Raw genomic sequence first — 19,620 nt, 5'->3', positions numbered from 1 at the left:
CTCCAAACTATGTCAATGTAAAATGTAAAATCTCTGCCACTGTTTCATAGCCAACATATTTTGAACATTTAGCTCATTTCTCTTATTTCAAACAGAAATTCATGTAAAACAGCATGTTCTGTATCATTGTTAAAAATGTGTAAACATGAAAAATAATTCATGTTAAATCTAAATGTAAAAGTTAAATCTAAATGTTAAATCTAAATGTTACATGTAAACCTAAATGTTAAATCTAAGTTTTAAATCAGTCACTCACCAAGTGCAAAGCGAAGTATTAGAAATTATTCAAAGTGGGCAGGTCAGCGCCTGTCAATCACGTGGCCCCGCCCACGGCTTAGTGAGTGAGAAAAGTGGAAGAGCGAGACATTGCTTATAGCTCCAAACGACGCTTTGTTTGGTGGTGTTTTTGTTTTGTGTGTTCTTGTAGCATTTTGTTTTACATTATTTTAGTTGTCATTTTATAGTTTTTGTCCTTTTGAGTGTTTTTTTTTTTTTTTTTTTTTGTAATGCATTTTTCTTGCCTTTTCTGTGTTTTTGTGTAGTTGTTTTGTGGTAATTTGATTTTGAGTGCGTTTTATTTTTTGTCAAATATGAAAACTACAGAGCGTCCCTGAATGCACCATTGTTCCAAACATTAGAGGCAGTGAATGGAGAACATCCACGGAGAACCTCTGCTCTTACCAGCGGTGTTTTCTCAGATGATCGTGGAAAAGTCCTCCAGACCAGACATACTGAGTCTGCCCTCCCTGGTACTGATGTTCAATCACATCCTGTTTCATCATCGTTGCTGCTGTGAGCATGCGCAAAACAGCTGATTACCCAAACCTGCGCACCTGCTGAGCCACGCACGTATGTATGGAGGTATATTTGTGTCTTTATTATTCAATCCAAAAATATACATCTTTTCAATTAAAAAAAAAGAACTTTAAATAAACAAAAACGTTTCAATCAATTTTTTTTTTACTTCAATAAAAATAATTTCATTAAAAGAAAAAAATGTTGAAATGCAAGAAAAATACTTGAGACCCAAATAATTGCATTTGAACACTTTTTTTTTTTTTTTTTTACAGTGAAATCATCTTTTTTTTATCAAAAATAAAACATTTTAATCAAAGAAAGTGTTTGAATGTAAAAAAAAAGAAAAAAAGAAAAGAAATTGAGCTCCAAAAAAATTGCATTTTAATTTTTTTTCCTTTGATTAAAATATGTATATTGATACTATCTCATAATTATGACTGAAATTTTTTTGTTGTTATTTTTTTAAGTTTCTTAGTCTTTTATTTTTGTTTTATTACTGGTAGGAATGGGCTTTCTGGTTTAGGGATTTTATTTTGGTGATTATTCAAACACACACACATTGATTACTTCATGCTGTGATGAAACATTTCAGCGATGATGGAAGTCTTTGAATTTTCTCTTAGGTTTCCATGGTAACCAAACTCAGTTTTGTTTCTTGACTCTCAGAGCGACTAAATCATCCTTTCCTGCATTTCCTCTCACATGAAAATCTTTAAAAATAACTTTATTTTCTCTGAAAAACATAGGCAACCAAAACAGACACAAAAATGCTAAAAATGTGTGTTTCTAAATGTGAAACAACGTGATAGTGCAGTAACCTCTGTTAGCCAACAGGTGGAGCTATTGTAGAGTAAAAAGGTCTATGAAAGACAGAAAATAAACATGAATTTGCTACAAATCCCCACCATTCACGTGTGAAGGCGGGGCTAAAGACTGTGCAGTAATAATATATACAAGCTTCCTGGAAGGATCCTGATTGGCTTAAACCTTTGCTTTGACCTTGTGAAGGTCAAGGGTCGACCTCCTCAGGGACGATGGTGAGCATCACGTCCTCGTTTCCTCGTCTCACCACCGTCCGCAGCGTCTCGTCTCGTCTGATGGCGTCGCTGACGTCGCTGGCCGTGGTCACGCGTTCACCGTTGATGCTGATGATGACGTCGCTCTCCATTAGCCCCGCCCTGACGACCAAAACACACACAACACCTCAAATACCAACTCACACCAGCTGGGGTTACAGGTGGACTGGTGATCGTGTCATTCTGTGACTGTTTCTACAAACAAATGTTGTAAAAACCAGGGATGAAGTGTCTTTTTATTGTGTTAACATTAAAGATTCACCATTTATAATGATCACCAGTTGAACTGATACACCAGCAGGAACAGTTAGTTAACAAAGAACTTACTCCTCAGCAGGGGTCCGACTAATAACCTCGAGAACGAACGCTCCTGATGTGATGTCAGGGAAGTCGTATTGTTTCTTCCTCAACTCCTCAGCAAGTCTGAGCACAGAAATTACATTTAGTCATGTTTTGTTCACATTCAGTTACAGTTAGTCACATTTAGTTATATTTAGTCACATTTTAGTCACAATTTGCCACATTTAGTTATATTTAGTCACATTTTAGCCACATTTAGTTACATTCACATTTAAGTTACATTTAATAACATTTAAGTCACATTTAGGCCACATTTACATCACATTTATGTCCCATTTAGTCATATTCAACCACATTTAGTCACATTACGTCACATTTATTTGACTGCAATTAGACCTTTAGTCACATTAAGTCACATTTAAATCACCTTGAGTCACATTAAGTCTCACTTAAGTCACCTTTATTCACATTTAGGTCACATTTAGTCACATTTATTCGACTGAGCTGTTCTGTGTTATTCATAAGTTGGTTTGTGTTGTTATTTTGTTGTTTTGTGTTGTGTTGTGTTGTCTTGTGTGTTTCTCTGTATGTCTTACACTGGAGTGAGGCTCATCATTCTTACTCCGATGTATTTCTTCTTCGGTGAAGTTTTACCTGTACAACAACAACAACAGGAAGCGATGAGTCATCCTCACAGAAAGTGGTAGTGAGCGTTCACTAAAGAAGAAGAAGACGGGCTCTATGACCTCTGAACTGTCGGTCATGTGACTCCGACAGGAACTCCCTGATCCGATCTGATGGAATGGCGAAGGAAATTCCCGCGGTGACTTTCAGAGTGTTGATGCCGACAACCTCCCCGTCCTATGCACACACACACACACACGTGCACACACACACATACACAATGTAAATTTATGATTTTTTTGGGTCCATCATGAACTGATTAAGGTGATGGTCCCTCACCAGGTTGAGAAGTGGTCCTCCTGAGTTTCCGTACTGCAAAGAGAAACCAATGTTATTAATGTAATAAAATGCATCAAATATCAATGGATAAGCTCCATATAATCACTGTTACATTAATGATGGCATCGGTCTGGATATAGTCCATGTCGGGGTTCTGCAGGCCCAGCTCCCGTCCGTCTCTCTGGGTGGTGCTAACGATGCCAGTGGTCACTGAGTTCTGCAGAGAAAATGGACTCCCAATGGCAACCACAAACTCCCCGGGTCGAAGGTCTTCGGAACGACCGAGTAGCAGCACCGGCAGCTTCATCTGAGGGAGGAAAACATCTGTAAATGTATGTAAATATCTGTAAACACCCATAAACCTCTGTAAGCATATCTAAATGTGTGTTAGCATCTTTAAATGTCTGTAAACATCTGTAAATATCCATAAAACAACCATAAACATATGTAAACATCCATAAACATATGTAAATGCCTGTAAAGATATGTAAATATCCATAAAACATCCATAAACAGCTGTAAACCTTCGAAAATATCTGTAAATGTAAACATATGCCAATGTCTGTAAACATATGTAAACCTCTGTCAATGTACACATCTGTAAATGTATGTTAACCTCTGTAAACAACTGTAAACATCCACAAATCTCTGTAAATATATTTAAACATCTGTTAATGTAAACATATGTAAACCTATGTCAATGTAAACAACTGTAAATGTTTGTAAACAACTGTAAACATCCACAAACCTCTGTAAATCTATGTAAACCTGTTATTGTAAACATCTGTACATGTCTGTGAACATTTGTAAACATCTGTACATGTCTGTAAACATTTGTAAACATCCATAAACATCTGTAAATATATTTAAACCTGTATTGTAAACATCTGCAAATGTTTGTAAACATATGTGAAGATCTGTAAGCATCCATAAACTTCTGTAAACCTATTTAAATATAAACATGTAAATGTCTGTAAAGTACATAAACATCTATCTGTAAACATCAACAAATATCAGTAAACATTTGTATACCCCTGTACATCTATGTAAATGTAAATATCTATACATGCCTGTAAACCTCTGTTAACATTCATAAAGGTCTGTAAAGCTCTAGCCTCTAAATCTTTGCAAATGTCTGTAAAGGTTTGTAAAATTTCTGTAAACTCCTGCAAACATATTAGTAAACATCTGTAAAGCTTTTGTAATTTGGTTTTAAATGTCTGTAAACTTCTGTAAACATTTGGAAGTAGGAACTGTTCGAGAGGGAAAAGTTTAGAATCAGTTTCAATCTCAGAGCATAAATCCTCAGCGTGACCTCGGGCAGTAAAGGGCCTGATGTTGATGTTTGATGGAGTTTTCAACGTCTCCAAAGTGATCCTGACAAGTTTAAACTAGATCTACTTCATGTTGGTCGACCAAAGTAACGTCTAATAGAAATGATCAGAACACAGCAGCTGTGTGTGTGTGTGTGTGTGTGTGTGTGTGTGTGACTCTGACCTACTTCAGCCCAGATGTTTGCAGCTGGGAAGTTAAACACGAGTGTGTGCATCATTTCCTGATTGAATAACAAACAGAGCTTCTGACCCACTTTAGGAGAGTTTGGTCAGAGTGGAAAAGGACTGACAAAAGAACACACACACCACCTCCAGTACAACGCTTTTTGTAGGATACACGATCAATGGAAGAAATATCAAACATGACTCAACAAAGAACAGGAAAAAAACAGAAAAAACACTAAACACAAACAAAATTCACAAAAGAAACCTCAAAAGGGTGTGCTACGAATATAGATTAGCTCTTATCACGGATTCAATCAGTGTGTGCTGTCCTACAAAGCTCGCTGGAGCTTAATCACAATGGCAATTAATGCTGAACGGCTAACCTGGTCGTGACCAGGTTCTGCTCTGGCTTGGGTGTTAGCGAGTCCTAAAGCCCCGCCTCCTGGCCAATCAGATCTCTTAGAAAATGACCTGCCCATTGATAGAAGATCCTGGTTGGTGCAGATCTGACAGCTGCGTTTAGGAAAGAATATTATTAATTATCAATGGCATCCTTTAGGGAAGATATAGATTTATCTAATGGACTGATCTACAGTCAGCTGATGAAGCCTGTGTGCGTGGATGGCTGAAGTCATTCATTCATTCATTCATTCATTCATACGTTGGGACTGACATTATCGGCAGGAACATGCACAATGTACTCTCACCCCAGTGTGTCTAATAGAGGTCTACTTGAATAGAAACACTGTGTGTGCTGTAATAAAGTTTAACTGCAGAGCTGTTGTGATCATAGGTGATCGTAAGACAGCTCCTGTCGGACAGGGAATGTTTGGTTAGTTGAAGCCAACTAACGGGCATTAATCCAGTCTAGATTCATAATATAGGCCCCAAAAGTCACTTTGAAACAGCAAATGGACACAAATCGGCAATAAAAACACTTAAAAAACCCACAAAAGCAACTACACAAAAAAGTCATCAAACTACAACAAACATCCAAAAAGAAGGCCCAGAAAACAAAAAATGTACAAAATGATGGCAAAAGTACACAAAACAAACCTGGAAACACACACTGACAACAAAAATGGCTCCAAAGAGATACAAAAAATAACAAAACCACGCAAAAAATGCAGCCAGAATCAGACAAAACAAACAAAAAAGACCCAAAATAACTAAAATAAAGAAAGAAATACAAAATAAGTCCAAAAAATGACAAAAACACATAACAAGACACCAAACACAATAAACATTCAAAAACTACAATAAACACACAAACAACACAAGCGGACACAGAAATGAGTCCAAAAACACACAAAACAACAACAAAACCAAAGAAAACAGAACAGACACCATAAAAATGTTGACCCGATAAGAGGAAGTGATGCTTCTACTTTGTCTTTTTTTGTCAATAATGAAGTTGTATTGACTCATTACAGACTACTTCCTGCTTTCTTTTTGGTAGGAAGTAAAATCCAGCTTCTTTGTCTCACCGGGACGTCGATCTTGATCAGAGCGATGTCAGCTTTCTCGTCCACGTCTCGTATCTTTGCGTCGTAGGTGTCGCCATTCTTCAGCTCCACCTGGTGGACCAAACACACGCCGCATGTTGACGATCACCTTCACAGACACGGCGTGGCATGGATGGTTTTTACCTTCACTCTGTGTTTGTTGGCCACTACATGAGCGTTAGTGACGATGAGTCCGTCCTCAGACACCACAAAACCAGAACCGCTCGCAACCGCCACCTCCCTCTTAGAAAACACCATCCTGAACACAAACAGCCTCTGTCACACTTTGATCTAAAATAAATAAATATATATTTTCAAAAATCCTCCAACAAGAAAATCAATAACAGCTTATATCAGAATTGTTGTCACGGAAAGGAATATTTTCATCAAACGTCAAAATAAACACACAGATTTTGTTGAATTTGTAGAAAGCTTGGCCTTGATTTTTTCTTAAAGTTTTATCTTTCATCAAAAAAATTTGAATTTTCTACACAAATCGAATATCTTAAATTTTTTTTTTCTTGAACAAAATCTTCCTTTTACAACTATAATTGATCATTGTAAATTTCAACAAATTTCCACAAAATTTCCTCCTGGAACTTTCACCAAATTTGTACTATTTTTCCAAAAAATATTGTCGTTCTTCTTACAATTTTTTTTTTACAAAGTTCTGTTTCTATTGTGATTTTTTTCCCCCAAAGAATTTGTGATTTCTCACATTTACGTGTTTATCTTCAGTCATCAATCGGACTCAACCCGCTCAGTGTTTAAATGGATTTGGTTCTTTCTTACTTCCGGTAAAGTTCGATGTGAACGACGGCTGGGGCGATTTTTTCCACCACGTCAGCAATGAAGTTGAATTTGTAGCGAAGGCTGTCGGGATTCTGCAGAGCTGAAGGAGGAAAACATCATCGATATATGACAAATGTACAAAAAAACATCACCTCCAATTTATTTAATCCATATCTTTTCCAGACTATAATCTACTATACTCATTTAATATTATGAGATTATCACAAATAAATAAATAAATGAATAAATACAAATGAGTTCAGGTCCAGGGAATGTTTAAGTCAAATCCTTTGAAGGGTTTATCTGATGCTGAAGGTGTTTTTTTTTTTTTTTTATTATCAGAGGCTAATATGTGACCCTTAAATACCAGACATATCTTTGCTCAGAGAACGACCTCCATCTGTTTAAAGCCTCGTTCAGTTTCCAAAGTGCACGTCCAGGCTCGTTAGAGCATGGAGCAGTGAAAATACTGTAGCATACAAGTGAAGATCAGTTTTACTTTGTGCTCTGAATTTGGATTATTGCTTATATTTCACTAGCAGTCCCACATGTTTGGGTTAGCTTAGCACGTAGCAACCAGTCCCACATGTTTGGGTTAGCTAAGCACGTAGTGACCAGTCCCACATGTTTGGGTTCGCTTAGCACGTAGTAATCCAGGCACAAATGTTTGGGTTAGCTTAGCATGTAGCAACCAGTCCCACATGTTTGGGTTAGCTTAGCACGTAGTGACCAGTCCCACATGTTTGGGTTAGCTTAGCACGTAGCAACCAGTCCCACATGTTTGGGTTAGCTAAGCACGTAGTGACCAGTCCCACATGTTTGGGTTAGCTAAGCACGTAGTGACCAGTCCCACAGGTTTGGGTTAGCTTAGCACGTAGTGACCAGTCCCACATGTTTGGGTTAGCTTAGCCTGTAGCAACGAGTCCCACATGTTTGGGTTCGCTTAGCACGTAGTAATCCAGGCCTAAATGTTTGGGTTAGCTTAGCATGTAGCAACCAGTCCCACATGTTTGGGTTAGCTTAGGACGTAGTGACCAATCCCACATGTTTGAGTTCGCTTAACACGTAGCAACCAGTCCCATATGTTTGAGTTCGCTTAGCCTGTAGCATTCAGTCTCACATGTTTGGGTTAGCATAGCACATAGCGACCAGTCCCACATGTTTGGGTTCGCTTAGCACATAGTAATCCAGGCCCAAATGTTTGGGTTAGCTTAGCATGTAGCAACCAGTCCCACATGTTTGGGTTAGCTTAGCATCTAGCAACCCAGGCCCACATGTTTGGGTTAGCTTAGCATGTAGCATCCAGTCTCACATCTTTGGGTAAGCTTAGCACATAGGGACCAGTCCCACATGTTTGAGTTAGCTTAGCATGTAGCATCCAATCTCAAATGTTTGGGTTAGCTAAGTACATAGCAACCAGTCCCACATGTTTGGGTTAGCTTAGCATGTAGCATCCAGTCCCACATTTTTGGGTTAGTTTAACACATCATCAAGTAGCACATGTTTGGGTTGTTGCATATTTTTCAATACAAGTCCCACATGTTTGGATTAGCTTAGCACGTAGCGATACTGGCTGAGATGGGTCAAATGGTGAAGGGGCGTGGCTATGTATCAGGTCCAATTGGTTTAAGGAGGTCTTTTTCCGCTGATAAAGAAATCCTTTAAAACAGATCACGTTTGTCATACATCGCTAACAAATGTTTTTTTTTTTCTTTATGAGGCCGTGTAACACAAAGGTTAAAATCGTGCTGACTCAGCTTTTCTGTGATAACCAAAGTGTCCTTGAATGCACCGTGAAGTTTGGCTGAACAATGAGAGCAATCTGAGAGGAATTTCAATAATTTCCCATTTTTTAAAGCCTTGCAATGTCCTTGGAAACACAGAGAGTTGACGTCACGCTGTGTTGAAGTGCAGAACCTGTGTGAAGGAGTGTGTGTTAGTGTGTAGGAGTGTGTGTCAGTGTGTAGGAGTGTGTGTCAGTCTGTAGGAGTGTGTGTTTGTGCTGCTATGCTGGCCCCAGGTTTGTTGGGGAAACCAAACACAGCTGAAACATTCCTCCATTGTTGGGTGAATTCCTCACTGGCCTGAGTCACAAATGTTTCAATCTGTCTCCACAAACACACACAAACACACACAAACACACACGTCTGCACACGAGAACCATGGTTTGATCCACATCACATGTTACACAATGATGACTTTTACAGATATCAGTTCAATAACAAGTAAACTTCCTGGAAAAACTCAAGTTTATCAGTTTATTTCTTTAAGAATTGTAATCATCTGAATGAATTCTACTAAATCCTATTTTTTTAATTTTATCATCTGAAACTAAACTAAATGAGCATATGAGGAAGATGAACAGCTGTTGCAGTTAGACGAGTTATCATGTTATCTTGTGACTGATTCTGAGGACAAATGCTGTTAAAAAAAAAAACTGAATAAATGCAGAGCTGTCTTTGTAATTGTAATTAAACAGGTGTGTATGAAGTGATGAACTTTCATCACAGACATGAGCAACTGGCGGCTCAGGGGCCGCGTGCGGGCCCTCAGACCAATTTTGTGAGGCCCCAAAAACAAACACATACAAAATTTCAGAAAAACACACAAAAGACTAAAAGAAATACACAAAAGCTAAATTAATCCAAAATCACACAAAACAACAGCAAAGACGCACAAAATAAAAACAGAAACGCAAAGAATAACAATAAAATAAAACAACAATAGAAAATACAACTAATCCAATAACAAACACACACAAATAAAATGTATAAATAGTTGGCAAAATAAAAATAAAAAAATACACAAAACGACAACAGAAACATATAACCCCCTTTTATTTGTTCCTTTCTATATCAATGCTCTGCGTGCGTGCGTGCGAGTGAGTATGTTCATGTGCCCGTGCACTGACCGGGCTGCTCGCTCCCACAGGTCCCTCTCTGGATGAAGATGACCGGCTGCTGGTCGCTGCTTTTCCGCCTCAACTCACACATGTTCCGGTACGTGACCCCGTCGGTGCCGCACACCGGCTTCGTGTCCGTGCACACGCACACGCCCACGGTGCTCCTGCGCCTGACGGTGGCGGACGCGTGCACGCCGTCCGTCACCTCGCAGCGCATCCCGTCCGCGCACACCCGGCCCTCCGCGCCGCCGCACGGCTCGCCCTCTCCGGACGCGCACACACGGCAGCAGTCGCAACGGTCGGGCGCGTGCCCGGCCGGACAGTCGGAGGATGGGGGCGCGCACCGCGACTTGTCGCACACACGCGGACAGCCGCTGGAGAGACGCAGTGCGCACAGTGGGAGCAAGGCGCACAGGAGAAGCATTACGCACAGAGAGAGACGCATGGTGATGGAGGCTGGTGCTGCTGCTGCTTCTCACGCTCTCACTGACACTTTTAACAGAGCGCGGATAAACACTGGAGGCGATTGGCGGACCTGAGTGACGACAAGCAGGGGTGGAGTGATTCAGTTAAATCAGAGGTTCTCAACCGTGGGGTCAGGACCCCCGTTTGGGCTCGCGAGACACTGGGAGGGGGTCTCCAGATGCCTTTAAGAAACTTTTTTGAACAATTTGAGCCCATTTTTGCTTATTTTTCTCCTTTTTCTGCAACTCCACCAAACTTGCCATATTTGAACATGTTTTCATCACTTTTTCTTGCCATATTTTTGTTCCTTTTAAGCCATTTTTGCTACATTACTCCCATTTTTGACACTTCTCCATCATATTTAACTTACTTTCCTGCACATTTTTCTACTTTTAAGACATTATTCACTTTTCACCATATTTCATGCTTATTTTTGGACATTTAACCACATTCACAATATGTCATGTCCATTTTTTGCCAGTTTAAACTAATTGTTACAATATTGACACTTTTAACACTTTTTTTGTCCGTTTTTGCCCATTCTAATTTGCAAGTTTTAACCAGTCGTTTTTAAAATCCCATTTCATCACCTTTTCAAGATCCACAAAACCTCTCAAAGTCTTTTTGTCTTTTGTTTGAACTATTTCAGTACATCAAAGCGATCAGCAGACGCCTCTGAAGATGTCAGGAGATCAAAGTAAATTTCAAAGTAAACATATTATTGTATTTTGCCATATTTCATAGAACACACTCCAAATAATCCTGAGGTAGTTTACTATCAGATAAAATAAGTTTAAAAGTGGGTATGATGGAGGTGAAGAAAAGACACTCAAACAAATGTAAAGTATTTAAAGTTCTCTTTATAAATAGAGTTTGAAGCCTCTGATTCACACATACAAACATGCACTGTGTGTGTGCGTATGTGTGTGTGTAAAAGTCAGTAAACAACAGTCTGTGTTACTCAGACTATAAATGGCATAAAAAACACAACAAGAGAAACTCCCATCACCAGGAAAACACACAAGCACACACACAAACACCTACAAAAAGGTACAAAAGGTTTCCTGTTTGCTGCTACAAAGGTTATTATTACATTTGGACCACCGCATGCTTTTATTTTGAAGGGAATGTATTGTTTAAGCAGCGCCAATTTTTCTAAAGCACATCTTTTTCATTGTATACCTAATAATAATTATTATAAAAATCCATTTAAGCAAAAATATAATTTTGCAATTGTTTATTTACTTTCTGAATAAAATCTGATTTATTTATTTATTATTATTATTATTATTATTATTATTATTATTATTAAGTAACATCATTACCTGCTAGGCTTTTTAGTTTTATTATAAAGTTCCCTCTTTATTATAAATATTTTACAATATTGGCAGGTTTTGTATTAAAGGAGGATTTAGGAATATAAATATAAATATTATAAAATAGTATAAAAAAACACACACACAAAAAAATAAAGATCTTTGCAATTTCTAGCTGATTTTTTTTCTTCTTCTCATTTTGACATTTACTGGATGCATATTTTCACATTGAAGCTAATATATGTTGATCATATGTGAGTAGAAATAGTTTTACAATTATTTATCAAACACAACCACTTAATATATGATAAAAATGATGTAACATTTACAAAAGTCTCGAACCATTTTGCGAGTTTTTGTCCAAAGTTGAGAAGAACTGTTATTTTGGAAAGGTTTTAGTTACCCGTCAGAGTAAAGTACCGTCTGAGTCCAGTAGAGGGCAGGAATGTCTTTCTTTCAGAGTGTGTGTGTGTGTGTGTGTCAGATCAGTGTCATCTTTATATCTGACTGCTCAGCAAGTTGACGGTTGAGCTGCTCCTCCTCCTCATCGTCATCATCATCACCGCCCAGTCGAGCAAGCTCTTCATCCTCCTCTTCCACCATCTTTCTGAGGTCCTGAGAAGACACGGGCGGGGGGAGGGCGGCGGAGAGGGAGGGGTGGGCCTTGTAGTAGAAGATGGAGGTTGAAGATGGAGATGGACTGTGATCCTACAGAGAGGAAGAGGATGAGGAGGAAGAGCTGAGTGTAGCGACTGCTGCCCAGATGTTAAAGCCCAGATGTTCTCCTCACCGTGTTGACTAAGCGTCCCGACCCACGCTGAGCGACGATGGCCCCTGAGATGGCTTTGATCCAGCTGTGCATTTCCTCTGGACTGTTAGCCTGGAACAATGTTAGCTTGTTTTAGGGGAAAAAGTTTGCATCACATGGTAATTCTCTGTGCGTTCAGCTTTACCTGGATGAAGAAGGTTCTGGAGCTGGTGGTCATTTCTAACAGGTTGTCCCTCATCATCTGCTCACTGCAAACACACAGCGCAAGGTCAGCGTTATGCTAACAGGCTAATGCTAACACACAGAACCAGCATAGCATGATGCTAACAGGCTAACGCTAAAACTCAAACACAAAGAACAATGTCATCATAATGCTAAGAGGCTAAAGCTAACACACAGAACCAGCACAGCACAATGCTAACAGGCTAATGCTAAAATTCAAACACACAAAACAGGGTCAGCATCATGCTAACAGGCTAATGCTGATATATTGATGTTAGCACACTAACATTAAGGCTAAGGCTAACACTCAGAAACACACGGAACAATGTCAGCCTAATGCTAACACTCAAACATAAAGAACAATGTCAGCATAATGCTAACAGGCTAATGTTGACACTGAGAACAATGTCTGCGTAATGCTAACAAGATACAGCTAACAGAAACACTTAGAACAGTGTCAGTATAATGCTAACAGGCTAACGCTAACACTCAGAAACCTACAGTAGAATGTCAGGGTAATGCTAGCATGCTAATGCTGACACTCAGAAATATTGAAAACAATGGTTGCATAATGCTAACAGGATAAAGCTAACAGAAAAACATAGAACAGTGTCAGTATAATGCTAAAAGGCTAACACTAACACTCAGAAACACAGAACAACGTCAGTATCAGATTAATGCTTACTATCAAACACACAAAACAAGGTCAGCGTAATGCTAACACCCAAACATAAAGAACAATGTCAGCTTAATGCTAAATGGCTAATGCTAACAGTCTGATACTAACACTCAGAGACATACAGAACAATGTCAGCGCCATGCTAACAGGCTAAAACTAACAAACACATAAAACAATGTCAGCAAAATGCTAACAGGCTAAAGCTAACACACAGAACAATGTCAGTATAATGCTAAAAGGCTAATGCTAACAGTCTAACACACGGACCAATTTCAGTGTGATGTTAACACACTAATGCAGATAACAGTAACCCAATAATGCCAGGACTTGCTAACACTGATGCTAGCATGCTAACACTGACCTCTGCTTGCACTCCTGAACCTTGGTGATCTCTTTCAGTGTGATGACTCTCAGCGGTTCACGATCCTGTTAAAACAAAACAAAAAGCGTCACCGTGGACGCACAAGCCCCGCCCCATTCTGTTTAACGACCAGCAGCAGAGCGAAATAAACTCACCAGGTCTGATTTAAAGTAGCTGAGAGCGTTTTCATCCAGTACGAAGTATCTCCTCTTCCATGACTTCATCTGAGAAACGACGTAACGAGGCGTGTTTTGTGTTTGCGTCGGGAGTAAAAAAAAAAAAAAAAAAAGGTTTAAATTATCCTACCACAGCGCCTTGCTTCACACAGTATCCTGCCTTGATCACCGTTCGTCCCTGAGCTCCTTTGGACAGGAAGTATGGAAGCTGGTTCTGGCCTTTCTTCACCACATTTCCTCCTCCTCCTCGGTCAGACCCGTTCTGTCCCTCCACCTCCACACACACACACACACACGCACGCACACACACGCACACACACGCACACACACGCACACACACACACAATAAGTAAGTAAATGAACAACTGCGTGAAAAGAAATTAAAAAAATTATTACTGAACGAGTGATCAAATAAACAAACACGAGTGAATAAGTGAGTGAGTGAGTGAGTTAACTATACTAATAAAGCATATAAATAAAGTTTAATTGAATTAATAAATGAGTCAATAAGTGATTAAAAATAAATAAAAGAGTAAGTAAATATAAAATAAATGAATGAGTGGATTGATAAATAAATGAGAAAGTGAATAAATAAATATAAATTAATGTGAGCATTAATAAGTGAGCAAAAAAAATAAATGAATAAATAAAATCAGATTAAAAAGGAGAATATTCCCACAGGTTATAAATCCTAATTAAAGCTTTGAATGGTCATAATGTTCAGGACTACATGTGTAGTCTACCTACAGTATCTCATTGTTTTATTTTGTAGGAGCTCATGTGTTGCAGTGATGTGAGGAATCTGTGGACGGCGAACGTTTCGTGTCGTTTCACGTCGGATCCACATACCGACGCAGGCAGGACCCGGCGTGTCTGAGTTACCTGCGTTGCCGTGACGATGGGAACTCCTCCAATGATCTCTGTCTTATAGGAAACCTGCTTCTGGGTGTCCTGAGGAATGTCAGAGAGCACGGCGTGGCCGTCCACCACTTTTGGAACCTGGACACAGACCGCACACATATTTTCAGCAAGAGGACATACCAATAGACACAAAAAATTTACCAATAGACAAAAAAAAAATACTAATAGACACAAAAAAGATACAAAAGGCACAAAAAAGACACAAAAAGGCACAAAAAAGACACAAAATGACAAAAAGACACAAATAGACCAAAAAATACAGAAAGACAAAAGGAGACACAAAAAGAGACGAAAAGATACACAAAGAGACCAAAAAAGTAAAAACAAATATACAAAAGACAAAAAAGGTTGTATGGTGAACTCTTGTCTATTATCCCACCCCAATACATATATACCAACTATAAAGCAGCCGGTTCTATATCAGCTTCTGTAGCCTGAGGCTGAAAACAGGAAACAGGGTCACCTATTGATCGACGTGCCTGTGTGTGTATTTACGGTGCGCGTGTGTGTGCGTCTGTGTGTGTGTGTGTCTCACTGTGATCTTGGTGGCGTTGTTGAGGATGTCGATCCATTCCACTAAGTCCTGCTGATCGTTGGCCTGTAGGTAGAATTTCCTCATACCAGCGTTCACCACTGAAGGAAAAACACATCACACTGACTGTGCGTAACAACATGTGTCAGCAAGTTAACATGTAACAATCACACAGCACATTATTTTATCCAAAAACATTTAGGCAGAACTTAAAAAGTTTGATATTTATAAATATTGAAAATAAAGTTATATTAAATCTCAAAAATATGAATAGACAAAAAGTCAATGCAGTAAATTATAATAATTAACTTGAAACAGAAGAAAATAAATGAATTATATTCTCTAATGATTGTTTTCTTTTCTTTTTCGAAATTGTAGTAAATTATCTTAAATATTTTTCTTTAATATTTTCTTTTTATTATTATTTATTTACTATTTATTATTATTCATTTACACTCAGAAACATACAGAACAATGTCAGTGTAATGCTAACAGACTAATGCTAACACTTAAATGCAGAGCAATGTCGGTGTAATGCTAACAGACTAATGCTAACACTTAAATGCAGAGCAATGTCGGTGTAATGCTAACAGACTAATGCTAACACTTAAATGCAGAACAATGTCGGTGTAATGCTAACAGACTAATGCTAACACTTAAATGCAGAACAATGTCGGTGTAATGCTAACAGACTAATGCTAACACTTAAATGCAGAACAATGTCGGTGTAATGCTAACAGGCTAATGCTAACACTTAAACGCAGAACAATGTTGGTGTAATGCTAACAGGCTAATGCTAACACTTAAACGCAGAACAATGTCGGTGTAATGCTAACAGGCTAATGCTAACACTCAGAAACACATGGAACAATGTCAGCGTGAAGCTCACAAGCTAATTATTTAATTAAATATAATTATGATGCTAACAAACTAATGCTGATATGATGATGTTAACACACGCTAACAGTATTATTTATTATTTATTTATTAAGATTTTTTCAGACTCACCGAAGCAGAACTCGGCCTTTGGTCTGAGTTTTGTTGCATCGCTGACCTGAAGGAGACAAAAATTAGCATTTATATATATAATGATTGTCTCATTCATGATCCCACTGCAGTGCATTGTGGGTAGGGACTGACCTTGGAGATGTAGGTAAGTTTAAGTGATCCCTTTTTGTTAGCCGCATCAAGTAGATTCTGATGGAGACAGTTAGACCATTAGCATTAGCATCCATCCAACAAAAGATGCCTCCATGCATGTGTCTGTGTGTATCATTTAATGCTAAACCCTCCCAGGTGATGTCTCCCCCACTCCTCACCTGAGGGTTGTCCATGTACCACAGCAGGAGGCTTTGCTCCGTGTCCAGGATAAAGTAGCGACGCACAAACTTCCCGCTGCCCTCTTCCTCCTCGATGTCCAGGAAGCCGCAGCAGCGATTCTTTCGGTCCATGTACGGCATCGCAAACCTCGGCCAGGCCCGACCCGAGCATCAGTTAATCTGTGGATCAGGGGGTCGGAGCCAGGTTAGAGGGCGTGGCCATGGCTGTGCGTTCCCCTCTCTCTGTGCTTTCCTGCAGCCCTCCTTGCAGTAATGTTTCAGAAGAACTATTTTCCCATTCTTTTCCACAATCTAATCCAGTGGTTATGTTTTCATCCTATTCCAGATGATGTCCACATTGTTGTTGTTGTTGTTGAAAAAGCTACTTAACTTCCCACTTTTCTATAGCACTACCTACGGGCACTGCACTAGTAGGAATAATGTAGAAAAAAAGCGTTAAAAGGAGCTAAAACATGGCAATAAAAAGTGATGAAAATAGGTTCAAATATGGCAAGTTTGGTGTAGTTGAAGAAAAAGGGTAAAAGTAAGCAAAAATTGACTCAAATTGTTCAAAAAATATTTGTAGTTTCTTGAAAACATCTGTCAACCACCTCCCAAGGTCTCAAGACCCCAAATTGGGTCCTAACCCCAAGGTTAAGAACCCCTGCTCTAGAGGGCCGGATTTGGCCCCCGGGCCTTGAGTTTGACACACGTGCTTTAAAGAGTCTCCAGCTTCCTCACAGCAGACAACTAGTCTGTTCTCTGATGTCACACACAACTGGTGCGCATGTAACCTGGTGACAGGGCTCGTTAGACAGAAATATAAATATGCTACATGCTAAGCTAACCAAAACAAGTGGATTCCCGAACAGTCAACATTTAACAGGGAAGCCACCTGAGCCATAACAATGTTAGGCATTTCAAAACATGTTACAATGCTGGTATTGTTTGACGTGACGACGGCATGTGAATGTGGCATTAAGTTATTTTTTAGCTATGTGGTTTCAGGAGAGCACTGGAGGAGCAGGCCACGTGATGTTTACACTTCTTCATACCAACGCAGGTTTTCATGACTCAATGCACCATTCAGAGATCGGCCTCGTTTCACTTCCAGGCACGTGTCAAACTCATGGTCTGGGGGCCAAATCCGTCCCTGTGGAGCATCCAATTTGTATACGTAGAAGTGCAAACTTGAAATTACTCATTTTCCTACATAAAATCTGTGGCCCACTTGAGATGAAACTGTTCCGAATTTGAACTAAAATGAGTTTGACACCCCTGCTTTAAGGTGACCTTAGTGTGGATGTGTTTCACTCTAAGGGAACTTAGTCTAAATGTGAGCGTTGAACAACACACAGACAGAATAAAACATGTTTCAGGCCACGACCTGCAGACACACACAGGAATGTGCGTAGTTTCCAAGGACATTATCATCAATAAAAAATTTTTTTTAAAAAAAACAAGAACTTTCACTACCTGCAACATGATGTTATCGCTTCTTCTCTTTACTACCTTTAGATTTACTAAACTTTACAAAACTACATTTTGTTAGATAGAATTACATCATTTTTACATTGTAAGTTCATTTATTTTATTTCTGGAATACATATTTGTTCGTAAAGTTTATATTTTACAGTAAGCTGTTAATTTAATTTTGATTTGGTAATCTACTATTTAAAATTGCCATTAACTTTATATTATTCATAGAATCATCAGCATGTAGAAAACAAATCTATCTAAAACAATAACTTTGTAAAGCAGAGTCCAAAATATTTCCTGGTAAACAGATGTTGTAAACATAGTCATTCATCTTTCATTTTAACTGTAAGGTTGTTATTTTTAGTATTAAAATATTTATAAAATATAAATTTTTAAATTTCTAAAAGTATTAGCCACAGTAATTAATAAGTATGAATCAAAATCCAAAATAAATTACGATACATATATCATGAAATATTTATTTTATATATAAATAAATGTATTAAGAACAAAGCAGTTATTTACATTGAGTAGATACGTGTAATTTGCCACAGCATTAACACATACATAAATAAAATAAATAAACAAACAGAAACATGTTGAAATCGGATTACAAACGGTAAATATGTTTACACACGAGTGAGTTTGACACTTTATATCTCACATTCACCTCATTTAATCTTTACATTAACGCGTTTATGACGTTATTTCCGTAAATCTATCGCCGATGTGTTTACAGCCTTTGTTCACTGAGTGTGGATCGGAATAAATCTGATCAGATCGGATTGTAAATCCTGTAGTGTGTGTCAGCCTTTAGTTCAGGGCAGTCAGTCCCCAGTGTCACGGCCCTCGCTTTTCACCACCTTCCTTCTCCCGCCAACCTTTCCCGCGGTTCCTGCTCGCCTCGCGCGTTCATTGCATTCCCTTGGCGGGAAATCAGTATCCGTGTCAGATCGGAGGGATTGTCTTACCCGGTTCGGGTCAGTCCGGGTCACTCCGGGTCCGGAGAGAAGTCAGTCCGGAATTAATGTCACAAAGCTCACAATACACACAAACTGCTTCCGGTTGGGATCGTCAAAATAAAAGTGTTTTTAAAAACCAAAACTATGATTAAATTATTTTAGAAGTGAACGTAAACTCTATTTTTTTTTTTTTTTTTATCTTGTCTGCACATGCTGAACTATCAACTCTATACGTAAGTAATTTATTTATAAGTAAGTATAAAAACAAAGAACACATTCAGTGTGTGTGCGCGTGTGTTTGAAAATAAAAACATTTGCACTCTACATTCAAAGAGGTATTTAAATATTATCTCATGAAAGATATGTTTATTATTATTATTATTATTATTATTATTATTATCAACAATAATAGTAATAATCTATCTATAAAGCAAGGAACCTCTGTCTGTGTGTCTATGTGTGTGTCTATGTGTGTGTGCGTGTGTGTGTGCGTGTGTGTGTGTCGGTTCCTCAAATATCTCTGCGAATCAGGCTCAGATTGACCTGTCTGCAATGATACCGTTCATTAATTATTTCATAAAATT

The 19,620-nt window shown here is 38.6% G+C and overlaps 2 protein-coding genes across 2 annotated transcripts; both read right to left on the bottom strand.

Annotated features, from left to right (window-relative positions):
- Positions 1-1,503: 1,503 nt before the first annotated feature.
- Positions 1,504-10,346, bottom strand: LOC114481968 (serine protease HTRA1B-like). Its single transcript, XM_028477081.1, has 10 exons — positions 9,845-10,346; positions 6,934-7,033; positions 6,286-6,400; positions 6,124-6,213; positions 3,250-3,444; positions 3,138-3,170; positions 2,921-3,035; positions 2,771-2,828; positions 2,202-2,297; positions 1,504-1,976 (listed from the first exon to the last, which is right to left on the bottom strand). Exons 1-10 carry the CDS (start codon positions 10,278-10,280, stop codon positions 1,808-1,810), a joined length of 1,407 nt encoding a protein of 468 aa, XP_028332882.1. The 5' UTR covers positions 10,281-10,346; the 3' UTR covers positions 1,504-1,807.
- Positions 10,347-11,140: 794 nt separating this feature from the next.
- LOC114481291 (pleckstrin homology domain-containing family A member 1-like) lies at positions 11,141-19,135 on the bottom strand. Its single transcript, XM_028475990.1, has 12 exons — positions 19,046-19,135; positions 16,596-16,775; positions 16,417-16,473; positions 16,285-16,330; positions 15,280-15,377; positions 14,706-14,822; positions 13,954-14,097; positions 13,803-13,871; positions 13,648-13,712; positions 12,570-12,633; positions 12,407-12,496; positions 11,141-12,324 (listed from the first exon to the last, which is right to left on the bottom strand). The coding sequence occupies exons 2-12, from the start codon at positions 16,734-16,736 to the stop codon at positions 12,097-12,099; spliced, it is 1,119 nt and encodes a 372-aa protein (XP_028331791.1). The 5' UTR covers positions 16,737-16,775; positions 19,046-19,135; the 3' UTR covers positions 11,141-12,096.
- Positions 19,136-19,620: the final 485 nt, after the last annotated feature.

The sequence above is a fragment of the Gouania willdenowi genome, chromosome 19 (assembly GCF_900634775.1).
Source record: "Gouania willdenowi chromosome 19, fGouWil2.1, whole genome shotgun sequence".
Classification (NCBI taxonomy): domain Eukaryota; kingdom Metazoa; phylum Chordata; class Actinopteri; order Blenniiformes; family Gobiesocidae; genus Gouania; species Gouania willdenowi.
Note: the sequence above shows the minus strand (reverse complement) of the source record. Positions and strands in the feature narration are given on the sequence as shown.

What these genes read in the sequence shown, in the direction of transcription:
- LOC114481291 (XM_028475990.1), bottom strand. Translation starts at nt 16,736, where the DNA reads ATGCCGTACATGGACCGAAAGAATCGCTGCTGCGGCTTCCTGGACATC. An exon ending in GTGTGAAGCAAGGCGCTGTG is followed by an intron (nt 13,872 to 13,953) that starts GTAGGATAATTT and finishes GTCGTTTCTCAG; the next exon opens with ATGAAGTCATGGAAGAGGAG. An exon ending in GCTACTTTAAATCAGACCTG is followed by an intron (nt 13,713 to 13,802) that starts GTGAGTTTATTT and finishes TTGTTTTAACAG; the next exon opens with GATCGTGAACCGCTGAGAGT.
- LOC114481968 (XM_028477081.1), bottom strand. Translation starts at nt 10,280, where the DNA reads ATGCGTCTCTCTCTGTGCGTAATGCTTCTCCTGTGCGCCTTGCTCCCA. An exon ending in TGATCAAGATCGACGTCCCG is followed by an intron (nt 3,445 to 6,123) that starts GTGAGACAAAGA and finishes TTCCTCCCTCAG; the next exon opens with ATGAAGCTGCCGGTGCTGCT. An exon ending in AGACCGATGCCATCATTAAT is followed by an intron (nt 3,171 to 3,249) that starts GTAACAGTGATT and finishes TTCTCTTTGCAG; the next exon opens with TACGGAAACTCAGGAGGACC.